This window comes from Copadichromis virginalis, linkage group LG20 (assembly GCF_057382275.1).
Source record: "Copadichromis virginalis isolate Kocher_CV1m ecotype Utaka linkage group LG20, C_Virginalis_male_GT1.1, whole genome shotgun sequence".
Classification (NCBI taxonomy): domain Eukaryota; kingdom Metazoa; phylum Chordata; class Actinopteri; order Cichliformes; family Cichlidae; genus Copadichromis; species Copadichromis virginalis.
The window spans coordinates 34,242,348-34,264,443 of NC_140637.1; the positions used below are offsets into that span (position 1 = coordinate 34,242,348).

A 22,096-nucleotide genomic window follows, 5' to 3' on the forward strand; every position below is an offset into this window, starting at 1 on the left:
AATGCTCAAATGTTTCTGACGTCTGTGTGGTGGCCCTTTGGGGGACTGCGATCCTCATATTGGACACCAGTGTGCTGCAGCTTGACTTCATGAGTCACCCTGTGGGTGTGTTTGTAACGGCGGACTGACACCTGAACGTGTTGCGGCTGTCAGGTGAGTTTCAGATGCATCTGCTTCTGTTCCTGTGACGTCACAAAAGCTAAAACTTCCAAAGCAGGTGGGACACGTGGTCATCCCGGGTGTCCCGGGACAGGATGGAGACCCAGCACACACACACACCTCCCTCCTCTTTCGCTCTCACGCACACACCTGCGGGGCTCCTCCCCCTCGGTTTGCAGGTGTGTGAGCAGCAGGAGGTGCGCAGAGCTCCGAACCCGATCCTCCGCGCTGTGCTCCGGTGCTCGACCCGCATAGCCTCGGTTTCCGTTTGCGCACTCCCGCAGCCGCCGAGCGCGTCCCGCCGCTCGGAGCCGAACAAACCGGTTCCTCCGGTCCGCCCGCCGGCGGGGCGGGATGTTTTCGGAGAGGGGCAGGCGCGAGCGGCAGGCGCGTGCGTGCTGGAGGACGCATTTCGGTGAGAGCGACGGCCCGCGGCGGGGACAGACCTGCGCGTGCCGGGATGGAGAGCTGCTGCCGCGCGTGTTTGCCGTGCTGCTCGTGCCTCTGGGACCGGATATGGCCCGGCCTCCGGTACCCCGGGCCCCGCGACCACGTCATCGCCAACCCGGCGGCGCACGCGGCCGAGATCCGCACCGTGTCCGGGGACATCCGCGTCCCCGCGCCCAAGAAGCGGCCCGCGCAGCTGTACGCGGCGCTCTTCGACTTCGAGGCCCGCAGCGACGACGAGCTGACGGTTAAGGAGGGCGACAAGCTGTCGGTGATCGAGAAGCGCGGAGACTACGTGCTGGCCAAGAAGCTCACCGGGAGCCTGGAGTCCGGCCTCGTCCCCGCCAACTACGTGGCTCTGCTGCAGGACGAGTTCGCCAAACACAAGTGAGTGACACACACACACACACACACACACACACACACACACACACACACACACACACACACAGGGGCGACCCCGCAGCTCGGAGTGATGGCGTCGACTGCTGAATGGAGTTAGGACGTCAGTGTGAACTTGAGCACGTTGACGGTCGTTTAAATGAATGAAACTTTGAGTTTTCAGATGAGTTTCACTCAGAGCTTTGGCTGCATGTTTGTTGATGTGCAGCAGCAGATATTTAATCTGGAGTCAGTCTGTGTGCTGCAGAGAGAAACAGACTCCTCAAGATAAAAGCTGACAGTGAGACCGAAACTCCTGATGCTGGTCCCAGCTCTGGTCCCAGCTCTGATGGGACACCATGAGGCTTGTTTTGGGCTTCCTCCAAAACTGCGACAGCCTCAGTGTCCCTGCAGCTTACAGAAAATGACATTTCAGGCTCTTAAAGACTAAAATTGATACTAAACAAGAAACTCTTTGTAAATTTGTTGGACAGATCTGAGAGTTTGAGGTTTTTCTGGTTTGGTTCAGGCTCTGAGTCTGAGGTAAAGTTAGGGCGGGGCCACAGTGACAGGTGACTGTGAAAATATTAGTCACATAATAAGATCCACCTAAAATTAGCCCACACCTTTCCACCTGACGCTGATGACGCACCGTGGGCCGTCTCCCAGTGTGCGTCCTGTCACTCTCCGGGACCTGTTTTGTTTTCCTTTCAGGCGCTGAGGGCCGGACACGGGAAACTACAGCCGTGTATTTTTCCGTGTTTTTCCCTGCTGTCAGAAATGCTGCAGAGGTGCTGAGTAGCCAAAGACTCAAACCCTAAACAGGACAGAGTGATGCCATTTCATGTCCAAAGGGTCAAAGGTCAAGTGCAAATGGGTGCTTTTTAAAGAATAACAGAGTGGATCTGTTATTGGTAGAACTGTGTCATGTGACTGCTTTCACACGTCAAAGTGACGTAAGTGTGGCGTGGAGCTGTGGGTGGGGCTTCAGCACAGTGAGCAGTCAGCAGAAGAAGTTTTCAGCATGTTCTTCCTGTCATGTGATGGCATTTGTCTCCGCCCATCAGAGACACAACATGAACTCTTACTGAGAGCAGCTTAACCCTCATCCTGCTGCGTGCCCGTGGGTGCTCTGTAGTCAGACGTCAGCTGACCCTCCAAACGTTCCTGCCGTTTTCGACCCCATTTCTCCCGATTACATCCCTGAAAGCTAAAAAGTTTCGAGACTTTGTGTGCAGAGGAATGAAAAGCACGGTCCCGGCGTTCAGACAAAGTCAGGTGTGAATGTCTGAAGGTATCCGGCCCACGGCTGCAGGTGCTCCATTATTCATACACCTGCAGCTGAGCTCTGTGTGCGTCACCTTCGGTGTGAACGCTGCCGACCCAGCAGTGACTGCGTTTGTCTGACAGCAGAACAAGAGGACGAGTCGGGCTGCTGAAGTTTGGACTCATCCAAAGTCTGCAGAGCATCACAGCCCAGCTCGCACATCTGGACCCTTTAACAACCCCAGGAATGTTCATCACGATCTCAGAATCATCAGAGGGAAAATGAAGCCACGTTTTCAGACGAATATACCAAAAGACTAAAGTGTCCTCTGCTAAATGAAGCAATCCAGACGCGCGGTTCAGATTTCCAGCTTTAATGAAGCATTAACAAACATTTCATTTATTCATTTCAGCCTTTATATTCCCTCATTCGTCCAGTCTCACACGCTCAAACCTGATTGGATGTAAGGATGAGTAACCCGCACACAGGCAGGCGTGGGTTTCTCCACTGTGAGGCTTTCTCAGCTCTGCAGTGCAGCTGCTTTCAGGTGCTGCGGGTTTTGTGGGTCTTTATGCCCTCAGTTTTGTCTTTAGGGAGTTTGAGCATGCTCAGTTAGGCTGGGGATCTTTCTTTGGGCACGGTGCAGCTGAGTGTTTCAGTATCTGACTTATTTTGCTTTTATGAGAATGGAAAGTGCCTGTGCAGAACTTCAGCTTTGTGATCTGAGCTGGAATCATGTTCAGCTGCATCAAAGTCAAATCCATTTTCATAACCATCATGATTCAGAGCTTTGGATCGCTTCCTTTCCTGCTCCGTTCACCCAGTTTCACCCCTTTCCTGTCTACTCTGCCCACCTGTCTGTGCCCGAGTGTTAATTGTGCATTTTCAGATGCTTTTGTGTTTTCAGTCAGCTTCCTTTTTCCAGCCTTTCATGACCTTCTTTTCTACTTTGAGCGTCATATCAAGATTTCCAAGCACAGCTATCAAATGCAAATTCCTTTATCTCCTTAACTTGCTGGGAAATGACGTGGAAGCAGGCCACGCCTCCTTAGAAACACTTATCAGTTACTTTAAGCCTGTGAACGTGAACAGGAAGGCAGTTTGACTTTTAACACCCACTAAAATTCACCTGAGAATATCTGACCTAACATATGATAAGAATCTGGCGTTGTTATGTAATCTAAATCCATCCTCCTTTGGATGAGAGGGCGGAGCATGAAATTACCAGCTAATGCTATGTAGCTCAGTTAGCATGAAACCTGCTCGTCGGCGCTCCGGAACATCCAAATAAAATCCGAAACTGGAGCCTTATTTGTACAGTGACCTCACAGCAGCCATGTTATTGGTCACATGATGTCATCAATAAAGGCTCCAACAGCACAAACACACGTCCAGCTCAACCTAGCAGCTACAGCCACCTGTGTCTCTATCCACCTGTCAGAGGCCACGCCCCCTAACAATGCAGACTTAATATAATGTAAACATAGGCGACTTTTAAAAACATGCTCCTCCGTACAGGTGTCACGTGGGAGGACCAATCAGTGTGTATCAGGCTGTAAACATGCTTATCTCTGCTGGACTCACTGCTGCCTCTGCTGGACGGCACAGGAACTGCAGGTTTTATTTTTCAGCTGTTTGGAAAAAGGTGCAGGTGAATCTTTTTACAAAACGTGCACATGAACCATGTAAACCTGAAACCAGGAAATGTTTGGTGTTCCTACTTTTTTGTCATTTCTAGCAGAAACGAATGATGGGTGAGTCAGTAATGAGCTCTGATGTCTTTCCCCCACAGCATCATTAAACTCTGGTTTACAAACCTGTTGCTGCTCGAGTTTGAGCTGGTTTCAGTGAAACCCGAGCATCGTGCCGCTCGGACCCGCCCTCTCTGATAACTTAAAGTAAATACAGGCGGGTTTGTCTGGGCAAACGGGCGGGACCGCACGGCTCCGTCTGTCAGACTGACCGGGCGTCACGTGTGTGCTTTTGTTCTTGTATGGCTTCACGTGTGACGCATTCTTCATGTCTGTCTCTTCCTTTCCTTCTCTCTCTCCATCCACTCCCTCCCTCCCATCATCCCGCCCACTCCGTCTCTGTGCAGGTGGTACTACGGGAACATAAACCGTGGGAAAGCGGAGAAGCTGCTGCTCGCCTCCCAAAACAAAGATGGCGCCTTCCTGGTTCGCATCAGTGAGAGTCACAGTGACGAGTACACTATCTCTGGTGAGTGAGCACTTCGTGGTGACCTCTGACCTCTTACAGACAAACTGCCTGATGTATAAAAAGTTACAGTTGGAGGAGAAGACGCCACGAGTACACAGCAGTCTGCCTTTAAAGGAAACTCGTGGGCGTCGACATGATTCTGGCCTGAGGACGCCACAGCCGGGGTCATTGGCCGGGCTGCGGACAGGAAAACAACAACCAATCATCTCCCAGTCTCAGTCAGATCCTCCCAGTAAAAGAGCCACGTTATTGTTGAAAACACAGACCAAACCAAACTGAACCATCTCACCGTAAAGTGACCCAACCAAGCTTCTTCCCTCAGAAACGCGTCCGTCAGAGGCCAGCAGAGAGTCGGCGAAGGTCTCCGTTTAAAGTACTTTCTAACACTCGAGGATTAAAAATGTAAAAGACTGGTTGGAACAGAGCTGATTTAAGCAGCTGCTGCAGGACTTTAATAACGTTTAATTTATTCACATTTATCAGTCCAGACCTGCCTCACACTCATTTATAACTGTGTAATAAGCAAGCTATCTGTAAGTTTCAGTGTTGAGCTGTTTTAGCCATCAGACCAGGTGGAAGCTGCTGCATGTCTCCTCCTCCGCTCCTGTCGTGTTCCCCATCCATCACCTCCTCCTGCCCTCCTCAGCACTGCTGTCAGTGAAGGTCTGCAGCCAGCTGTGATTGGTTGGTTCCTCAGTATGAGGTCATTCCTCGAACCGCTTTTATCGCATTACGATGAAGGCAGATGTTTTTTACTTGCAGCTGATTGTTTTGTGTCTGAATGGAGACTGATGAGAGTTCCACACACGATGGCCTGGTTAAGACCAGTAGGCAGAGGTCAGGTGTGTTCAGGGGCATTTAAATCCCAGTAGTTTGGTAACAGAGCTGATATGAGGGCCGGGTTGGCTCTGAATGCCAGTCAGGGACCGGTCTGGGACTAATCTGGGACCGGTCTGGGACTGGTCTGGCACTAATCAGGGACCGGTCTGGGACTAATCAGGGACCGGTCTGGGACTGGTCTGGGACTAATCAGGGGCCGGTCTGGGACTAATCAGGGACCGGTCTGGGACTGGTCTGGGACTAATCAGGGGCCGGTCTGGGACCGGTCTGGGACTGGTCTGGGACTAATCAGGGGCCGGTCTGGGACTGGTCTGGGACTAATCAGGGACCGGTCTGGGACTAATCAGGGACCGGTCTGGGACTGGTCTGGGACTAATCAGGGGCCGGTCTGGGACTAATCAGGGGCCGGTCTGGGACCGGTCTGGGACTAATCAGGGGCCGGTCTGGGACCGGTCTGGCACTAATCAGGGACCGGTCTGGGACCGGTCTGGCACTAATCAGGGGCCGGTCTGGGACTGGTCTGGGACTAATCAGGGACCGGTCTGGGATTGGTCTGGGACTAATCAGGGGCTGGTCTGGGACCGGTCTGGGACTGGTCTGGCACTAATCAGGGGCCGGTCTGGGACTGTGCTCGGCACAGGTGTGCACTGTGTCTGTCTGATAGATTCCATGTGTCTTCCTCAAACATGAAGGTTAGCCATGGAGTTAGGTCAACAACACAGCTTTTAGTACAGGCGTGAGCAGTCACATGTTAAAAATCATTAATATGCCAAAAATGTGACATGCAGACACATCAGGTTATAGCAGAACTAGGACGGGTCACAAAACAAGCGCTCTGCTGTAACACAAGCACATGACTGTTGGTAACATTCTCTGTCAGATATTCCTATAAATCAGCAGCATGTCATCCTCCTTTCAGACAAATGAAACAGACGTATTATCGTATTTGTTACTCTGTGCTCGTCCACGCTCTGCTCGACTGATTTTTTTATTGTTAAGCTGTGTGACGCCGTCTTTTCCATAAGGCAGAAGTGGAATTTCTAGAAGCAGGTAAACATGTCTGCTGTATTCACTGTGTGAGTCTGACAGTGTCACACGTCTGCTGTGTGATGTGTGGATGTTTTGGGTGTGCAGAGGTCCACTCGCCGGACCGGTCTGACAGCAAAGGGACTCTTTGTGTGTCTGCTGTTCCTTTGTTTGCTTTTCAGCCACCTTAATGAAAGGTGGATGATGTCACTTTAGACTCCGCCCCCAGCTCAGCTGTCCCAGGCAGGGCCATGACCCACAGTGGCTTAAAGTAAACATAAAACGATTAATGTTACAGTCAGAGTTTTTACTTGTATGAAATAAATTAGATTGTGTTTGCTTTATTCTGATTGGACACGAGGAGCCAGGTAGACTCTCACCTTTCCAGCTGGAACACTAAGCTGATGTGTCGGCTCCTAAAACTCTGAAGAAACAACATGAAAAAACAACGTGGGCCCGTTCTCCTTCTCTTACTTCCTGTCTTATAAGTCACATGTTCGTACTGAGCACGAGCAGTTTCAGAGCTCAGTGTATGTTTAGTAACCGCTGTGAACCCTGCGGCGCAGACTGCAGCCGTCCTCTTCCCATCATCCACACTTCCTTTAGGTTATACGTCCATTAGAAAACACTGCATACATTTCTGTGCAGCTGACAGCAGGTACATGTCTGTGAAGCCCAACTAATATTAAAGATGACACATACACACTCACAGATCAGCAGAACCAGTTTAGTGGACAGAGACTGGTGTATGACTGCGCAGTAACCGCTGATTCTTGTGCCGGAGCTCAGAGATGCTGTTCCTGCTCCGCTCTGTGGGTTTAATGTCACAGGTGTGTCAGCAAACCCGGAACGCTAACGTCCGGTCTGTGGAAAACACTCTGGAAGCACTGAGGAGCGGCAGGAAAGGGTTACCCCTTTAACTGGAACACCACTACTTCACAGCCTGTTTATGGAGTGGTGAGACAGTTCTTCATGTAAAGAAGGATTATTTTGGACTGTGACTGATGCACAGCTCTTCTGTTAGAGTCCAGAGGTAAAATAGGAAGCTGCGAGTAAACAGAGTAGTTCAGCTTTAGCAGCTCATTGGTTGTTTCTGTGATGTGCATGAGCTCGCTGCGCTCTCAGAGCCACAGCAGCTCTCTAATCAGGATTAGGTGCTGGAGGATTTCTGGGATTTGTGGCCTTGAAGTTATTGTTACTGCGTCCTCCAGCTCGGCTCTTTCTTCTCTGTCTCCACATCTGCAGCTTTTCCTCTCCATCCTCTACCTTTCCCCCCCCGCCCCCCTTCAAGGTCCTTTCGGTCCCAGGGGAACGATGCTGCAGTTAGATGCTCAGTTTTCACTGTGCTAGTCTTGCTGAAATATGCATCATCAGGGCTCTGCACACAGCAGAGTGGAGCACAGCAAAGCTCAGTCACACATATAAAAACGTGTTCATCTTCCTGGATGCCAGTACATGTAACACTGCTGCATATGTGTGCATGTGCAGCCAGTGCTGCAGAGCATGTCCACAGTTTCATAACAGTGAAAATCAGGAGGGTTTGAGTATTAAAAACGATCCTGTATCATTAACCTGTTTTTCATGTTTAATTATGACTCCATATATATATTACACTGGAGGAAGCAGAAAGCTTAACTGGCGAGCATGAATGAAGGTAACTGTGTGTCTTCCTGGAGTCTGATGCTGTGGTCGAGCTCGTGTGCCGACATCCCCCCTGAGCGAGTCCTGGTGAGCCCTGAAAGCTGCATGTTTGGCCTCACGGCTGATGCAAAAATATCTGCAGAGATCACCGACTGTGCTCAACCTTTCCCCTTCAGGTTACTCTGCTGCACGTGCTCAGATGGCCATCGTCAGAGCCTCGTTAATGTCTGTTTCCTTCCACCAATCAAACATGGCGCTCATCACGTTACGTTAAGCAGTACTTACACTTTTCTTTTTCTTTTTTTTTTTTTTTTTTGCCTGTCCTGTTTGGCTCTTTTGCATCAGAATTGTTGTCTAAAGGCAAAGAAAGATGCCCAACGGATTTACTTTACCAAACTGACCATCCCAGCCTTGCCGTAATGGTCCATTTGATTCACCTTTTATTGTTTATTTTATTTTCACTTACTGAATACGGGACAGACTTGACTGGGGGAAAGAAGGGGAGAAAGAAAGAGGGAAAGAGAAACAGCTGAGAAGAGGGACGGGGGAGAAGGGCAAAAGACAAAAACCAACAGAACGGGCAGAGAAAAAAAAAAATGCATATATCAATCACCTGGATCACCTGCTGAGAAAGAAAAAAGAAAACAAGCAGAAGAGAACAAGAGTAATAGAATAAACAACATCACAATGATATATGGGAATATGACAGTAAATACTAAATATTAAACATTATTGTGCAGCACATAAGATCAACAGAACACAGTGTGCTTTGAGGTAGGAGCCAAAAAGGGTTAGTTTGTGGGTGTGATCACCCGTGTGTACACCTGTGAGCATGGACGCGCTTGTTTTTTGTTTTTTAAAAGGTTCCTTCATGTAATAATCTGCTAGAGGGTGTGGGGGGGCCACAGCCCCGTCCTCCAGGGCGTGAAGCAGGTGTGGAGGAGATCAAAACTCCAGACATCCAGAGGCCCCCAGAACACAAGAGACCAAGGAAGACCAACAGAGGGGCAGCCGCGCCACTGTCCCAGAAAGAGCTGAGGAGAGTCCCAGATGAGGGCTCACTCAGCAGCCGCGGAGCAGAAGCCAGGGGGAGTTGCAGTGACGCGCCCGTGAGCTCCGCCGGCAGCCAGCTGTGCCTGAGTGACCGAGCCCCAGGCCGAGAGGCCGGGGGCACCCCACCTCCGAAGTGGCCCGAGCGAGCCCCAGGCTCCAGGCCCCGATAAGCCGCCGCCAAGGAGTGAGCCGGTGTGTACCTGGACGCCCATCCCCGGACACAAAGAACCACCAACGCACCGATGTCTGAGGGGGTCCGCCACTGGCAGGGGAAGTGGTGGTAGGGGGAGATAGGCCTCCAAACCTTGGAGGGCCTGAGATGTCCCCAGAGAGGTGGCGCCTGATACCCAACCTGACATATAGACACAGACATACAGGCACACACAGACACAAACATCCATTCCCACCCTCATGCTCTCATATGCACTTACTCCACACTCAACCAACGTGGAGACAGACATAAAGAGACGCTGTACACACGATCACACTCCCCAAGCGTACTCTACAAACCGGGTCTAGGTGCCCTTGCCCCTGGAGGGGGGAACTGCACCCAGACCCAGGTGGTGTTACCCTTTTCCCTGCGGTGGGGGGAGGCAGACCGCCCCGACTCCGCAGCAGCAGGAAGGCCCCACACTCCAGACCGCAGTCGGACGGCCAACTCCTCCTCCTAGCCCCCCTGCTCCAGCAGGTCGCAGAGAACGGGGGTGGGAGAAGACTCCAAACCTCCCTCCACCCGCTCATTGTAGTGTTGATGCATGTGTGTTCTAAGGTGCATTTAAAACCCAGGAGGGCTTGGAGCTACCTGCCAGAGAGCAGTACTTACACCTGACGGCACACAGCTCAAACCTTCCTGACCCTCGACCTCATCACTGCTATCAGCTGATTCTTTGGGGGTAGAAGGCGGGACATCTGCCATATTTCCTGAATCGGCACATCCTGTGAGTGACGCGTGTCTCTGTCTGTTAAATGAAGGAGTCTGTGAGGAATAATCGATCCCTGTGAGGAGCTCCTGTGCTCAGGAGAAACAGTGAAGGCTCCAGGCAGCTCATCACTTCATGCTTTTCACCTCACTGTTTTATGGGCTGGTTTTGAACTGTGCAGGTACAGCTGACTTTACATGTCATAGCCTGCTGTTACCTGTGGATGAGTCGACCGTCTGAAGCTTGAAGAGGCTCTTCAGCCGTCGTTCATACAGGATCAAATGTATAAAAGAATAAGTCCAGTAGGCCTCTTTAGTCAGACCCTGTGTTTGCAGGTTTTATTATTCGGACCAACAGCGCTGCCTCTAAATGCCAGAAACTCGTCTTTGCCTCACAGTAAATTTACTCCCATCGTGAGTGCAGTTAAAGCACCCAGGATCTCTTCTATGTCCCATTGGTCTCGGAGTATAAGTAAAAACCTGATGATATAACCACATTAAGCTCCTCCCTCTGTGTTACAGCTCGGAGCGAGGGGAAAGTGCTCCACTTCCGGGTCCAGCGCTCCTCCATCGGAGCGTACCTCATCTCGGATAAGATCTCTTTCGCCACACTGGGAGAGCTCATCGCCTACTACCAGAAGAACTCTCGCAGCCTCGGCGTGCTGCTGGAGGAGCCATGCGCCCAGCAGGTAGGACTCTGAAACAAAAGCTTTTAGCTTCTCCTTGTGCCGGCTCCGACCTGCTGCGGGCAGGTCACCGTCGTTTACCTCGCAGGCTGAAACCTGATGGGCTTCGTTCTTGTTGAAGCTACAGCACATTTGTATTTTTCACACGTCGCTGCTACGAGGCTCCGCTTTACTTCTTTAAGTTACAGTCTTTATCTGACGCGATGACGAGGACGCGGACCAAAAACTGCTTTTAGTCGGAGAGCGAGCTTCGACCTGAAAAACGTAAACATGCTCAATCCTGGCCGTCCAGCTGTGGACGTTACATTTCTCTGTAACGTCTGTGTGGACAGAGCAGCTGATTGATAGCTGATACCTGCTCGCCACAGCATCCTCTGTCTGAAACCAGCAGCTCCTCCCCGTCTGATTGGCCCTTACATTTATGAAGATCCACCAGTGGAGCAGGTTCACTGTAACGACTGAGTTCACAACAATAGAAGTACACAAACATGAGCAGACTTCCAGCAGTCTGTATTCACGCCGTGCTGCATGAATATGTGTTAATGCTGAAAGTGTTTGTACGCACACGTCTGAGACTCATCAACTGTATAGAATTATAACATCATTATATGTAATCAATATAGTAAATGTAATGATGTTATTATTATATTTACCAAAAACAGTAATAATATTAAAATAAAGGCCCAAGTAACAGGATGACAGACTGTATATAAACGATGGCCATCTTCCACCTTGGTTTTTTTAAATCTAGTTAGTAATGGTTTATATCTGCGTCATGTTCACACACGCTGTTACTGAAATGTTCGACACTAGACGCGCCGAGGCTTCGTTTTGACCTCATCACTCCCTGCAGCAGGTGTATTCATCGAGCAGTGAGGCTCAGGCTGTGGGGCAAAAACAAAGGGATCACATGACCGTGTAGACCAGGGGTGGCAACTCCAGGCCTGAAGGGCCGGCGTCCTGAAGGGCCGGCGTCCTGCAGGGCCGGCGTCCTGCAGGGCCGGCGTCCTGCAGGGCCGGCGTCCTGAAGGGCCGGCGTCCTGAAGGGCCGGCGTCCTGCAGGGCCGGCGTCCTGCAGGTTTTAGATCTGGGTCAGCACACCTGAATCACGTGATTAGTTCGTTACCAGGCTTCTGGACAACTTCAGACATGTTGAGGAGGTCAGACATTTAAATCAGCTGTGATGGATCACATCTAAAACCTGCAGGACGCCGGCCCTCGAGGCTTGGAGTTGCCCACCCCTGATGTGTAACTGTGAGCCGCTGAGGACGCCACAGAAATGAGTGTAAAACGCAATCACACCATACCACGTTGCTTAGCAACATGTATTTTCCCCACACATGTTGATACCTGCTGTAACACGAGCCAGGCGACCTGTATGTGACCGATAAACACACTGGAGGCTGTGGCCACATAAAAAGATGAGTATTTAGTGCCAGAGGAACAGGTCACGATGTTGAGCGGGGCCACAGTGGAACCTGTGACCGTGCAGGGAGGGGAGCTGAACTGAGGGCCCACAGTGACCCAACCCCACCAACCAGTGACGCTAAAGAAAAAAGGATTTATTTTTAACATTAAAACCATTCCTCTATTGTTCTGTGTATTAACAGCAAGTCAAAGTCAAGTAATTACATCATCAAACATCTGCATCTAAGACCTCTGGAAGGGTCCGCAAAGATGGTCACGGCCAACATGACATCGTGCATTGGCTGCGTGAATGAGTAGCGTGATGCATGACCCGCAGGATGAGCTCTTCCTGCTTCTTGGAATCACAGGAATGCAGTCGCTGTGTTTTCTGTAGTCTCACCACAAACTGGTTTTTACTTTCATTTTAAACTTGAATGTTTAACCAACTCCCACAAGCACACCTGATTGGTGTGGCGTTACTTTTGTGCCACTGTTCTGAGCGCACGTAAAACAAATGTGCAAGTGTTGCATTTTGAGCGAAGAAAAGCTCAATTTGAGTGAAGAAAATTCATTCCTGCGTGCAAAACATGTGTTTCAGTGTTTGCTATTACACACACAGACACACACACACACACACACAGACACACACACACACACACACACACAGACAGACACACAGGTCTGATTGGCTGTTCTGGTCTCCAATCAGCTCGAAATGAGGAAATGCAATATCCCAGAATCCATTTTGTCCAAAAGTCAAACGAGGCAGTGGCGGAGGAGCACGGAGTAGCGATTTGTTTATCGCCCACTTTGCGCCAGAAAGAGCATCCAAGTCTGTGATTGGCTGGTTTTGTGGCACAAATATAACTGTGTAGGGGAGGGGGGGGGTCACGTGGCCGAGCATTAAGATGGCAGCTTAGCGAGGTCGCTCTCAGGACAGTGTACAAACTTTCTATAAAAAACCCTTGCATATGCTGTTAGTGTGGTCTGGAATATACGGCACTGACATGTCAAAAGCTTCATCTGTGAAACAGTGTGACATCTTTACCCGAAGACGTAAGACAGGCGCTACACCATCAACGTCCGACACAGATGCTAACATGGCTAGCATAGCCGAGGTTTTGGATGAACTCAAATCACTCCGGTCGGATTTTGGAGCCAAGTTGGACAGCATCGATATCAAGTCAAAGTCAAAGTCAAAGTCAACTTTATTGTCAATTCTGCCACATGTACAGGACATACAGAGAATAGAAACTTCGTTACTCTCAATCCCTAGATAAAATAGAAAATGAACATTTAAATATAAGAGTGATTAAAAATGCAAGTAAAATATTTTAAAGTAAAAAAATTAAATAAATATAATACAATTTTACATATAACAAGAAAGCTATACAATATACAATATAAGGGTAAATGACATTGAGTGCAAACCAGGCAGAGTAGTGCAAATAGGCAAATAGTGCAAATGGAGATTTGGTAATGTACGGTATGAGATAGTGTAACACAAAGTCTTATGAGGTAATGGCAGTTCAATGCTCCACAAAGTGACTGGTAACTGGTGCAGGCCAGTGAGTGAGTCAGAGAGTGTGTGTGTGTGTGTGTGTGTGACAGAGTTCAGTGAGACCGTGGAGGAGAAGAGGGGAGAGGGGGCAGAATCGGGAGGGAGTTAAGCTTCCTGACAGCCTGATGGATGAAGCTGTCCTTCAGCCTGCTGGTCCTGGCCTGGAGACTCCGCAGTCTCCTCCCCGACGGCAGCAGCTTGAAGAAGCTTTGCATTGGGTGCGTGGGATCAGCCGCTATGCAAAGGGCTTTATTAGTGAGACGGGTGCTGTAAATGTCCTGGAGGGAGGGGAGAGAGACACCAATGATCCTCTCTGCAGCTCTCACTATGCGTTGGAGGGTTCTATGACAGGACGCATTGCAGGCTCCAAACCACACAGTGATGCAGCTCGACAGGATGCTCTCGATGGTGCCTCTGTAGAAAGTGTGCATGATGGGGGCTGGTGCTCCTGCTCTTCTTAGTTTGCGGAGAAAGAAGAGACGCTGCTGTGATTTCTTGGCCAGTGCTGTGGTGTTGTACGTCCAGGAGAGATCCTCTGTGATGTGCACACCCAAGAACTTGGTGCTGCTCACTCTCTCCACAGACGCTCCGTCAATGGTCAGAGGAGCATGTTGGGTGTGCATTCTCCTGAAGTCCACAACAATCTCCTTCGTCTTCTCCACATTCAGAGAGAGATTGTTGTCAGCACACCACTTGGCCAGGCGTCTCACCTCACTTCTGTAGTCGGTCTCATCCCTGTTGCTAATGAGACCCACCACCGTTGTGTCATCCTCAAACTTGATGAAGAGGTTGGAGCTGTATGATGGAGTGCAGTCATGGGTCAGCAGAGTGAAGAGGAGGGGGCTCAGCACACATCCCTGCGGGGCCCCCGTGTTTAAAATGATGGTGCTGGATGTGTTACTGCCGACCCGTACTGTTTGAGGTCTTCCGGTGAGGAAATCCAACAGCCAGTTGCACAGTGAGGTGTTGAGCCCCAGCTGGACCAGTTTTTGAGTGAGCTGTTGGGGGATTATAGTATATAATATTATATATAAGACTGACTGGGATGGCGAGCGCAGTGACTGCACTGGAGGGTAAAGTCTCGGAGGTAAAGCAAGACATATTGAACCAGGGGGCTCATATCGAAGAGGCCGAAGCCCGCATTGCCGAAGTTGAAAGCACACTTGAGAAAACAGAAACGTCACTGAACTCGGCTATCAAACGAATCGCACTTCTTGAAGCCAAAACAGATGATTTGGAAAACCGCGGACGACGAAAGAACCTGCGCATCTTCGGCATAAAAGAGGGAGCAGAGGGGCAACAATCACTCTTCGACTTTATTAACATCATGCTACCTAAGTGGCTGGGGCTAGCGCCCGACAAGTCATTCACACTGGAGCGAGTCCATCGCACGCTTGCCTCCGGGAAACCAAACCAGAGCAGAGCGGTGCTTATTCGTTTCTTAAAATTCCAAGAGAAGGAACTGGTATATCGGGAAGCAAGAAAACAACAAATTACACATGATGGGGCCAAGATCACATTTGCACAGGATCTGTCTGCGGAGACGGTTCGGATCCGACGGGGATTTCACCCGGTTGTCAAACTGTTTATTGATATCAATGCCTTCCGTGGATTCCAGCACAACCCATGCAGACTCAGAATCCTGTACGGTGGGAAGATCCACCTCTTCTCAACACCTCAAGAAGCCGAAAAATTCTACAAGAATCTGCCGAAGGAAACAGCAGAGGATGCTCATCACCAGTGAGTTGGTTAAACAGCAGGTTAACCATTAAGACACTCCATAAGACTGCCTCTGCTTCAACATAACCGACCAGTAATTGAGTCACTGATAAGAGACAGATAAAATTTTGAGTTCGAAGTTATGTGGGACTTATGTTACCATAACTGGGCGTTTTTAAGCGCATATTCGTTCTAAGTTTGATTGCAATCGTTTTTGGGTAGTAGATTAACAGCTGAACCTCACCTGAGTCTTTTTTGTTTTGTTTTGTTTTGTCCTACCAAGGGTAAACTTTGCTTTATTGTGGGGGAAGAATCCGTATCATTGTATGGTTAGTGTACACTGTCTGATTTATGGGGTTTTGGAGAGGTCGCGTTGACTAGTTCCTCCTCAGTGATGTGGATTAACGCCCTCCAAATAATTTGTTCAAGGGAGGGGGGAGACATTTCCAACAAGGAAATGCAAATGTTCAATCAGAAATTGTTTACAAGTTCTTTATCTGGTATGTGTGAGTGTGTGAATGTATGTGCAAACCTGCTTCTTCAATTTTCCCTTTACTTTGTTTATTTAAGTGAACAGTCTGACAATATTTTATGGAGAGGACAACTAAAGAGAACATTTTGAAGGTTAACATTACGACCTGGAACGTTAGGGGGATACGGAAGTTAGCTAAACTGAAACAAGTATTAAACCGACTAAAACATTTTAACTCTAGGATTATTTTCCTACAGGAATCTCATCTTACTGCATCAGAGATACATTTATTAACCAAAAGATGGCAGGGTCAGGTATATTTCTCTTCTTTTACTAGACATGCCAGAGGAGTCATTACTCTTATACATAAGTCAATCCCATTTCAAACTACGAGGGTGATTACAGATCCAAACGGGAGATATGTAATTGTGCAGGGCCGTATCTCCATGTTAGAAATAAACCTGATAAATATCTATGACCCCAACGAGGATAACCCATCCTTCTATGAAAATCTATTTCTCACAATATCAACCTTGGAGGGCCTTTATATCATAGGAGGGGACTTCAATTGCGCCCTGGACCCTAACCTGGATAGGTCGTCTCAAACTGACACTACTCATACCCAGACTAGAAAAATACTTTTTAACTATATGAAAGATTTGAGATTAAATGAGGTCTGGAGAACAAGGAATCCAAATAACAGGGAATTTTCATGTTATTCTAGCTCGTATCAAAGTCATTCGCGGATAGACTACTTTCTTATCTCTACAGAGTTATTACCTTGTGTTGAGAACTGTTGGTATAACAGTATTGTGATTAGTGATCACGCAGCAGTATGTCTATCAGTTAGATTGGGCGAAGTTGATCAAGGTGTAAAGCGATGGAGGATGCAAACATTTTTGTTAAAGGACCCATCATTTGTCAAATTTATAGAAACTTGCATTGATCAATATTTTCAAATAAATAAAGATGAAACCACAGCTAGTATTAGGTGGGAAGCATTTAAAGCTTACATAAGAGGGGAAATTATAAGCTACAGTAGCAACAAGAGTAAGCAATATAACCAAGAATTAAAATCATTAGAAAGGCAAATTAAATCTAATGAAACAGAATTTTACCAGAGCAATGATCCCACTAAACTAAACAATCTGACTATTCTAAGAGCCAGGTATGATAAATTAACAGCAGAGAAAGTGGCAAAAAGTTTAATGTGGACCAAACAATTATTTTATGACCAAGGAGAGAAGGCAGGAAAATTATTGGCCTGGAGGATAAAAAAGATGCAAGCAGAAAAGGCCATCACCCACATAAAGTCCAAATCGGGTATTATAACAACAGACCCTTTAAAAATAAATGAAAATTTCAGAGAGTTTTATCAATCTTTATACCAATCTGAATATACGGGAAACAGAGAAACACAAGATGCATTTCTTGATCAGTTAAAATTTCAAACCCTCTCAGAAGAGGATAAAACAGCCCTTGATAGTCATTTAACAATAAAAGACCTGTCAGAAGCCATAGACGACCTGAATAGCGGTAAAACGCCTGGTCCTGATGGACTTCCAATGGAATTCTATAAAACATTTAAAAATAAATTAATACTGCCACTTCTTAACATGTATGAGGAGTCATATAAGTCCGGAATACTCCCAGACTCACTGAGATTAGCTACAATAACCCTTTTATTGAAGCCAAATAAGCCTCCGACTGAATGCTCCTCTTATAGGGGAATTAGTCTTATGGGATGTGATACGAAGATTTTGTGTAAAGCACTCTCTAGAAGACTAGATAAATGTGTGCCTAATTTGGTAACAGACGATCAACAAGGTTTTGTTAAAACGAGACAAGGCTATCATAATATAAGACGTGTCCTCAATGTACTTTATGAGAAAAACAATAGGGAGGACACTGCGCTGCTATCACTAGATGCGTGCAAAGCCTTCGATAGAATAGAATGGAATTATCTCTTACAAGTGCTCCCCAGATATGGACTAGGTGAAACATTCCTGAAATGGATCCGATTATTGTATACACATCCAACAGCACAAGTTTTAACTAATAATAACGTATCAAAACCCTTTAATTTACAGCGATCAACCAGGCAGGGCTGCCCTCTGTCACCAATTCTCTTTGTGTTAGCAATAGAACCTCTGGCCATAGCTGTGAGAGCAAATGCAGGAATATCAGGGACAAGAATTGGAGGAAGAGACCATCTAATTTCTTTATTTGCAGATGATATTATATTTTTTTTGACTAATCTGAAAGATAGTATCCCTAATTTAGTAACATTAATAAAAACATTTGGAGAATTTTCAGGATACAAAATTAACAATTCTAAATCAGAATTAATGTTTCTTAATGAGGAAGAAAGAAGAAGCCCTGTGGTGGCCACCCCATTTAAGACAACTACAACAGGCTTTAAATATTTAGGCATTAGGATCACTCCAAGCCTCAAGGACATAACCTCAATAAATTATGATCCCCTTGTAGGAGAGGTCACGGAAATGCTAAACCGTTGGACAAACCTGCCTGTATCTATGATAGGCCGGATAAATATCCTAAAAATGACAATTTTACCCAAATTTTTATATTACTTCCAAACACTTCCGTTGCCTCTACCAACTTCATTTTTTGACAGTTTAAACAAACTATTTAACCAATTTATTTGGAATAATAAGAAGGCAAGGCTCCGCTTACAACTACTTTACTTGCCCTATGAAAGAGGAGGTCTCCAAGTCCCCAACCTCAGATGGTATTATATGGCTGCCCAACTAACATCAGCCACCCATTATTTCTGCCCAACAACACCTCCAGCCTGGGTTGACATCGAGCAAAAATCTGTTCCAGATCTTCCCTTACACACTTTTCTATATTCTTCAGACACTAAGATATTAAAAAAAACTACAAGGAACCCTTTCTTGAAAAATACAATTATAATTTGGCATGCAGCTCATAAATATGTGGGCGATCCTCCATCGCTTTCGCAATTTACCCCTATTTGGGGAAATGAAAAGTTCACGCCTGGTAAAAGTGATGGGGGATTTAAAATATGGAAAAATAAAGGCATTCAAAAAATTAAAGACCTATATGCAGATGGCATACTGCTCACATTTGATCAGTTGTGTAAAAAATATTTAATACCCCCAAAGCATTTTTTTAAATATTTACAATTGAAAAACTATTTGTCATCAAAACTGCAAAGGATTGCTGAACTTCCACCATTGACAAAAATAGAGGAGGTATGTGTTAAGAACACAAAAGGGAAAGGTTTTCTCTCTATATATTATAATTTACTGGTGCTTTCCTCCAAAGACTCAGCAGCAGATAAACTGGATGCTTGGAGAAGGGAGATCCAAGAGGACATAGATGAAAATGACTGGAACCAGGCCTGCTTAAAAGCACAAAAACAAACAATAAACACACGCTTTAAACTACTGCAATATAAATGGCTCATGAGAACCTATATAACACCTGTCAAGCTTCATCATATGTCCAATGATATTCCGGACATCTGTACTAAATGTCTAGTTGAAAAAGGAACTCTTCTTCATTGTCTATGGGAGTGTCCTAAAATCCAGGACTTTTGGAAAGATGTTATCAAATATCTGTCTGAAGTGTTTAAGGTAAAAATCCCTTTAATAGGAAAACTCTGTGTACTTGGAATATATCCAAGGGAATTTAAGCAATCGGGGAAAAAAACTAAATTACTGGACTACGGACTACTTCAAGCCAGAAGAGCCATTGCGCTATGTTGGAAGAGTATGGATGCTCCCTCCATGGGACTCTGGAAGAAGGAAATTGCAATCTCTCTAGGCCTGGAAAGACTGACATATATTGCCAAGGGCAAACAATGGGACTTTGTGAATATGTGGAAGCCATATATGACTATTTTAGGGAGTGAAGGTGAAGGACATTTATGAACAAAAAGGAAAAGAAGAAGGAAAGGAGGGGAGAATCTTGTCTATCCTAACCCATTGTATTTTTGTATTGCTGTGAGAACTATGCTCATTTCTACATTTGAATGTGATGTAGGCAGGTTTGATGTATGGATGGATGTGTGAATGTGAGGGTGTTCAACATTTGTTTGTATTGTACTATAAAAAATTTCAATAAAAATATATGGAAAAAAAAACTGTGTAGAGAAGAGTTGAGCGCGCACGGGCTGAAATGTTGAGAGCGCAAGCGACACATTGCGAGCGAGCGAAAGAGCAAAAACTGAGTGAGAGGGGCTGCTGGTGTGTGTGTGTGTGTGTGTGTGTGTGTGTGTGTGTGTGTGTAATAGCAAACACTGAAACACATGTTTGGCGCGCAGCAATGGATTTTGTTCACTCAAATTCAGCTTTTCTTCGCTTAAAATAAATTTCTGCTCAAAATGCAACGCTTCCACCTGCACATTTGTCGTGCGCTCAGAATAGTGGCACAAAAACAACGCCACAGATTGGTTGTTCCAGAAGCTCAGAGCTGAAAGCGGCTGGAGCGGTCCTCCTGACCTCTGACCTCTGAACTATAGTGCCTCATGTTACCGTTGGCTCCTCCGGCCCCTAACTCACACTTTGACAGTAAAGACGTTCCATAGACAAAACATGTTTGAAGTGTCATAAACAAAGTAAAGTATGTGGAAGAGTTTCAGAATAAAAGCATGCAGCAGTGTAATTATGTCATCTGTGAGCTGCAGTCTGTCTTCATGCCTCCTCAGTCTGGCGGGAGGCGATGGAGCGGAGCGCGCCAACGTTTCAGACCGCCACCGACCCCTCCTCCCCTCCCTGATGACATCAGCTGCTTCTGAGGTCTTGGCTCAGGTTAAATCGAAGCTCTGAAACAGATGCAGTGCAGACACAGGCGCCCCCTGCAGGCAGCAGGAGTCTCTGCAGCACTTTAAATCCGATGTGTTGTCTTCATTTGTTTAATGAACAGCAGATGGGACCAATGACTGACTATTAACAGCTTGGAGACCAAACCTTCATCCTGATTCTGAGCAGCACAACATCTCCTCACATTTGTGTCTTTACTTTTTAAATTCTCATAGGAGTAAAACCAGCCACCTCATTGGTCACTGAATAACTGTGGTCCACAAAAACACTTCAGTGTAGACACTGCTGCTTATTACTGGTCCATAAATGATTACCTTTACAGTCCAATACTATCAACAACATGATTATAGCACAGTGAGGAAGCCTGAACGGGCCATCACAATCTCACCGTTTTCAAAATGCTGCCTGAAAAAGCAAACCCAGGAGTTAAAGAGGAGTTGGAGGAGATTAGGAAATCACTTAATTTCATGTCTGATGAACTGAGAAAAGTGGCTAAACAACTAATATGCTACATGACCTATTGGATGAGATAAAACAACTAAAAAACTTGATAAAGGAGAAGGACAAGAAAACAGACAACTTGGAACAAAACACAAGAATGGATGACTTAGTCATAAGTGGACCGGAGATGCAACACCGAACCTCCGCCAGAGTAACGGCTGGCGGAGGTAAAGACGGTGAAGATGCCCCGGCAGAGGAGCTGCAAACGCTTGAACAGCCAGTGATAAAATTCCTTCAAACGAAGAATGTACGTATTCAGAGCCATCATATCGCAGCATGCCACACGCTCCCCAGAAAGACAGTAAAATGAAGCCAGCAATTATTCTTCGGTTTGTGAGTCGCAAAACAAAGATTGAGTTAAGCTAAAGGGGACCGGTGTGTATTTAAATGAACATTTAATGAAAAAGGCTGCTGAAAGACAGGCCACACGCTGAGAAAACGAACTTCAAAACGTTTAACGATGCAGAGCACAACACGCACGACCCTGAAAGTAACACCGACCCCGATAACCAAGAACAACAATAACACTTGTTCTATACACACGACCAATTCAGTATGAATGTTAAAATGGAAAATGCATCGGTCACACATTTCAACAGTAGAAGCCTGTATAAAAATTTACTCTAAAATTACAGAATGTTTAAGTAAGTTAAAGTTTAATATAATTTCAATATCAGAAACAATGAGAAAGTTAGTGAAATGAAAAGATATGAATTATTTACAATGAACAGGGTGAATAAAAAGGAGGCGTTGTCGCTTTATATGCAGATAAAGTTCTGATTGAATGCATGTCAAGCACCACAGATGACGTATTGGAATGTGTTGAAATCCATGTTGGAAAAGCTGACGATATAATTATAAGTTGCATTTATAGGACACCAGGATCATGCTTTGACACATTCAATGAAAAACTTGCTGCTATGTTTAGCAACCTAAATGATAAAGAAGTGCAAATAATTTGTGGTGATTTTAATATCGATTTGCTG

General features: G+C 46.6%; 1 protein-coding gene across 1 annotated transcript in view; it reads left to right on the top strand.

The window, feature by feature from the left end:
- Positions 1–152: 152 nt before the first annotated feature.
- srms (src-related kinase lacking C-terminal regulatory tyrosine and N-terminal myristylation sites) overlaps positions 153–22,096 on the top strand; it is a 27,837-nt gene continuing 5,893 nt past the window's right edge. Inside the window, exons 1-3 of the mRNA XM_085444147.1 lie at positions 153–993; positions 4,353–4,474; positions 10,476–10,642. Coding sequence (XP_085300273.1) covers positions 620–993; positions 4,353–4,474; positions 10,476–10,642 — 663 coding nt within the window. The 5' untranslated portion in view covers positions 153–619. The remainder of the gene's footprint in view (positions 994–4,352; positions 4,475–10,475; positions 10,643–22,096) is intronic.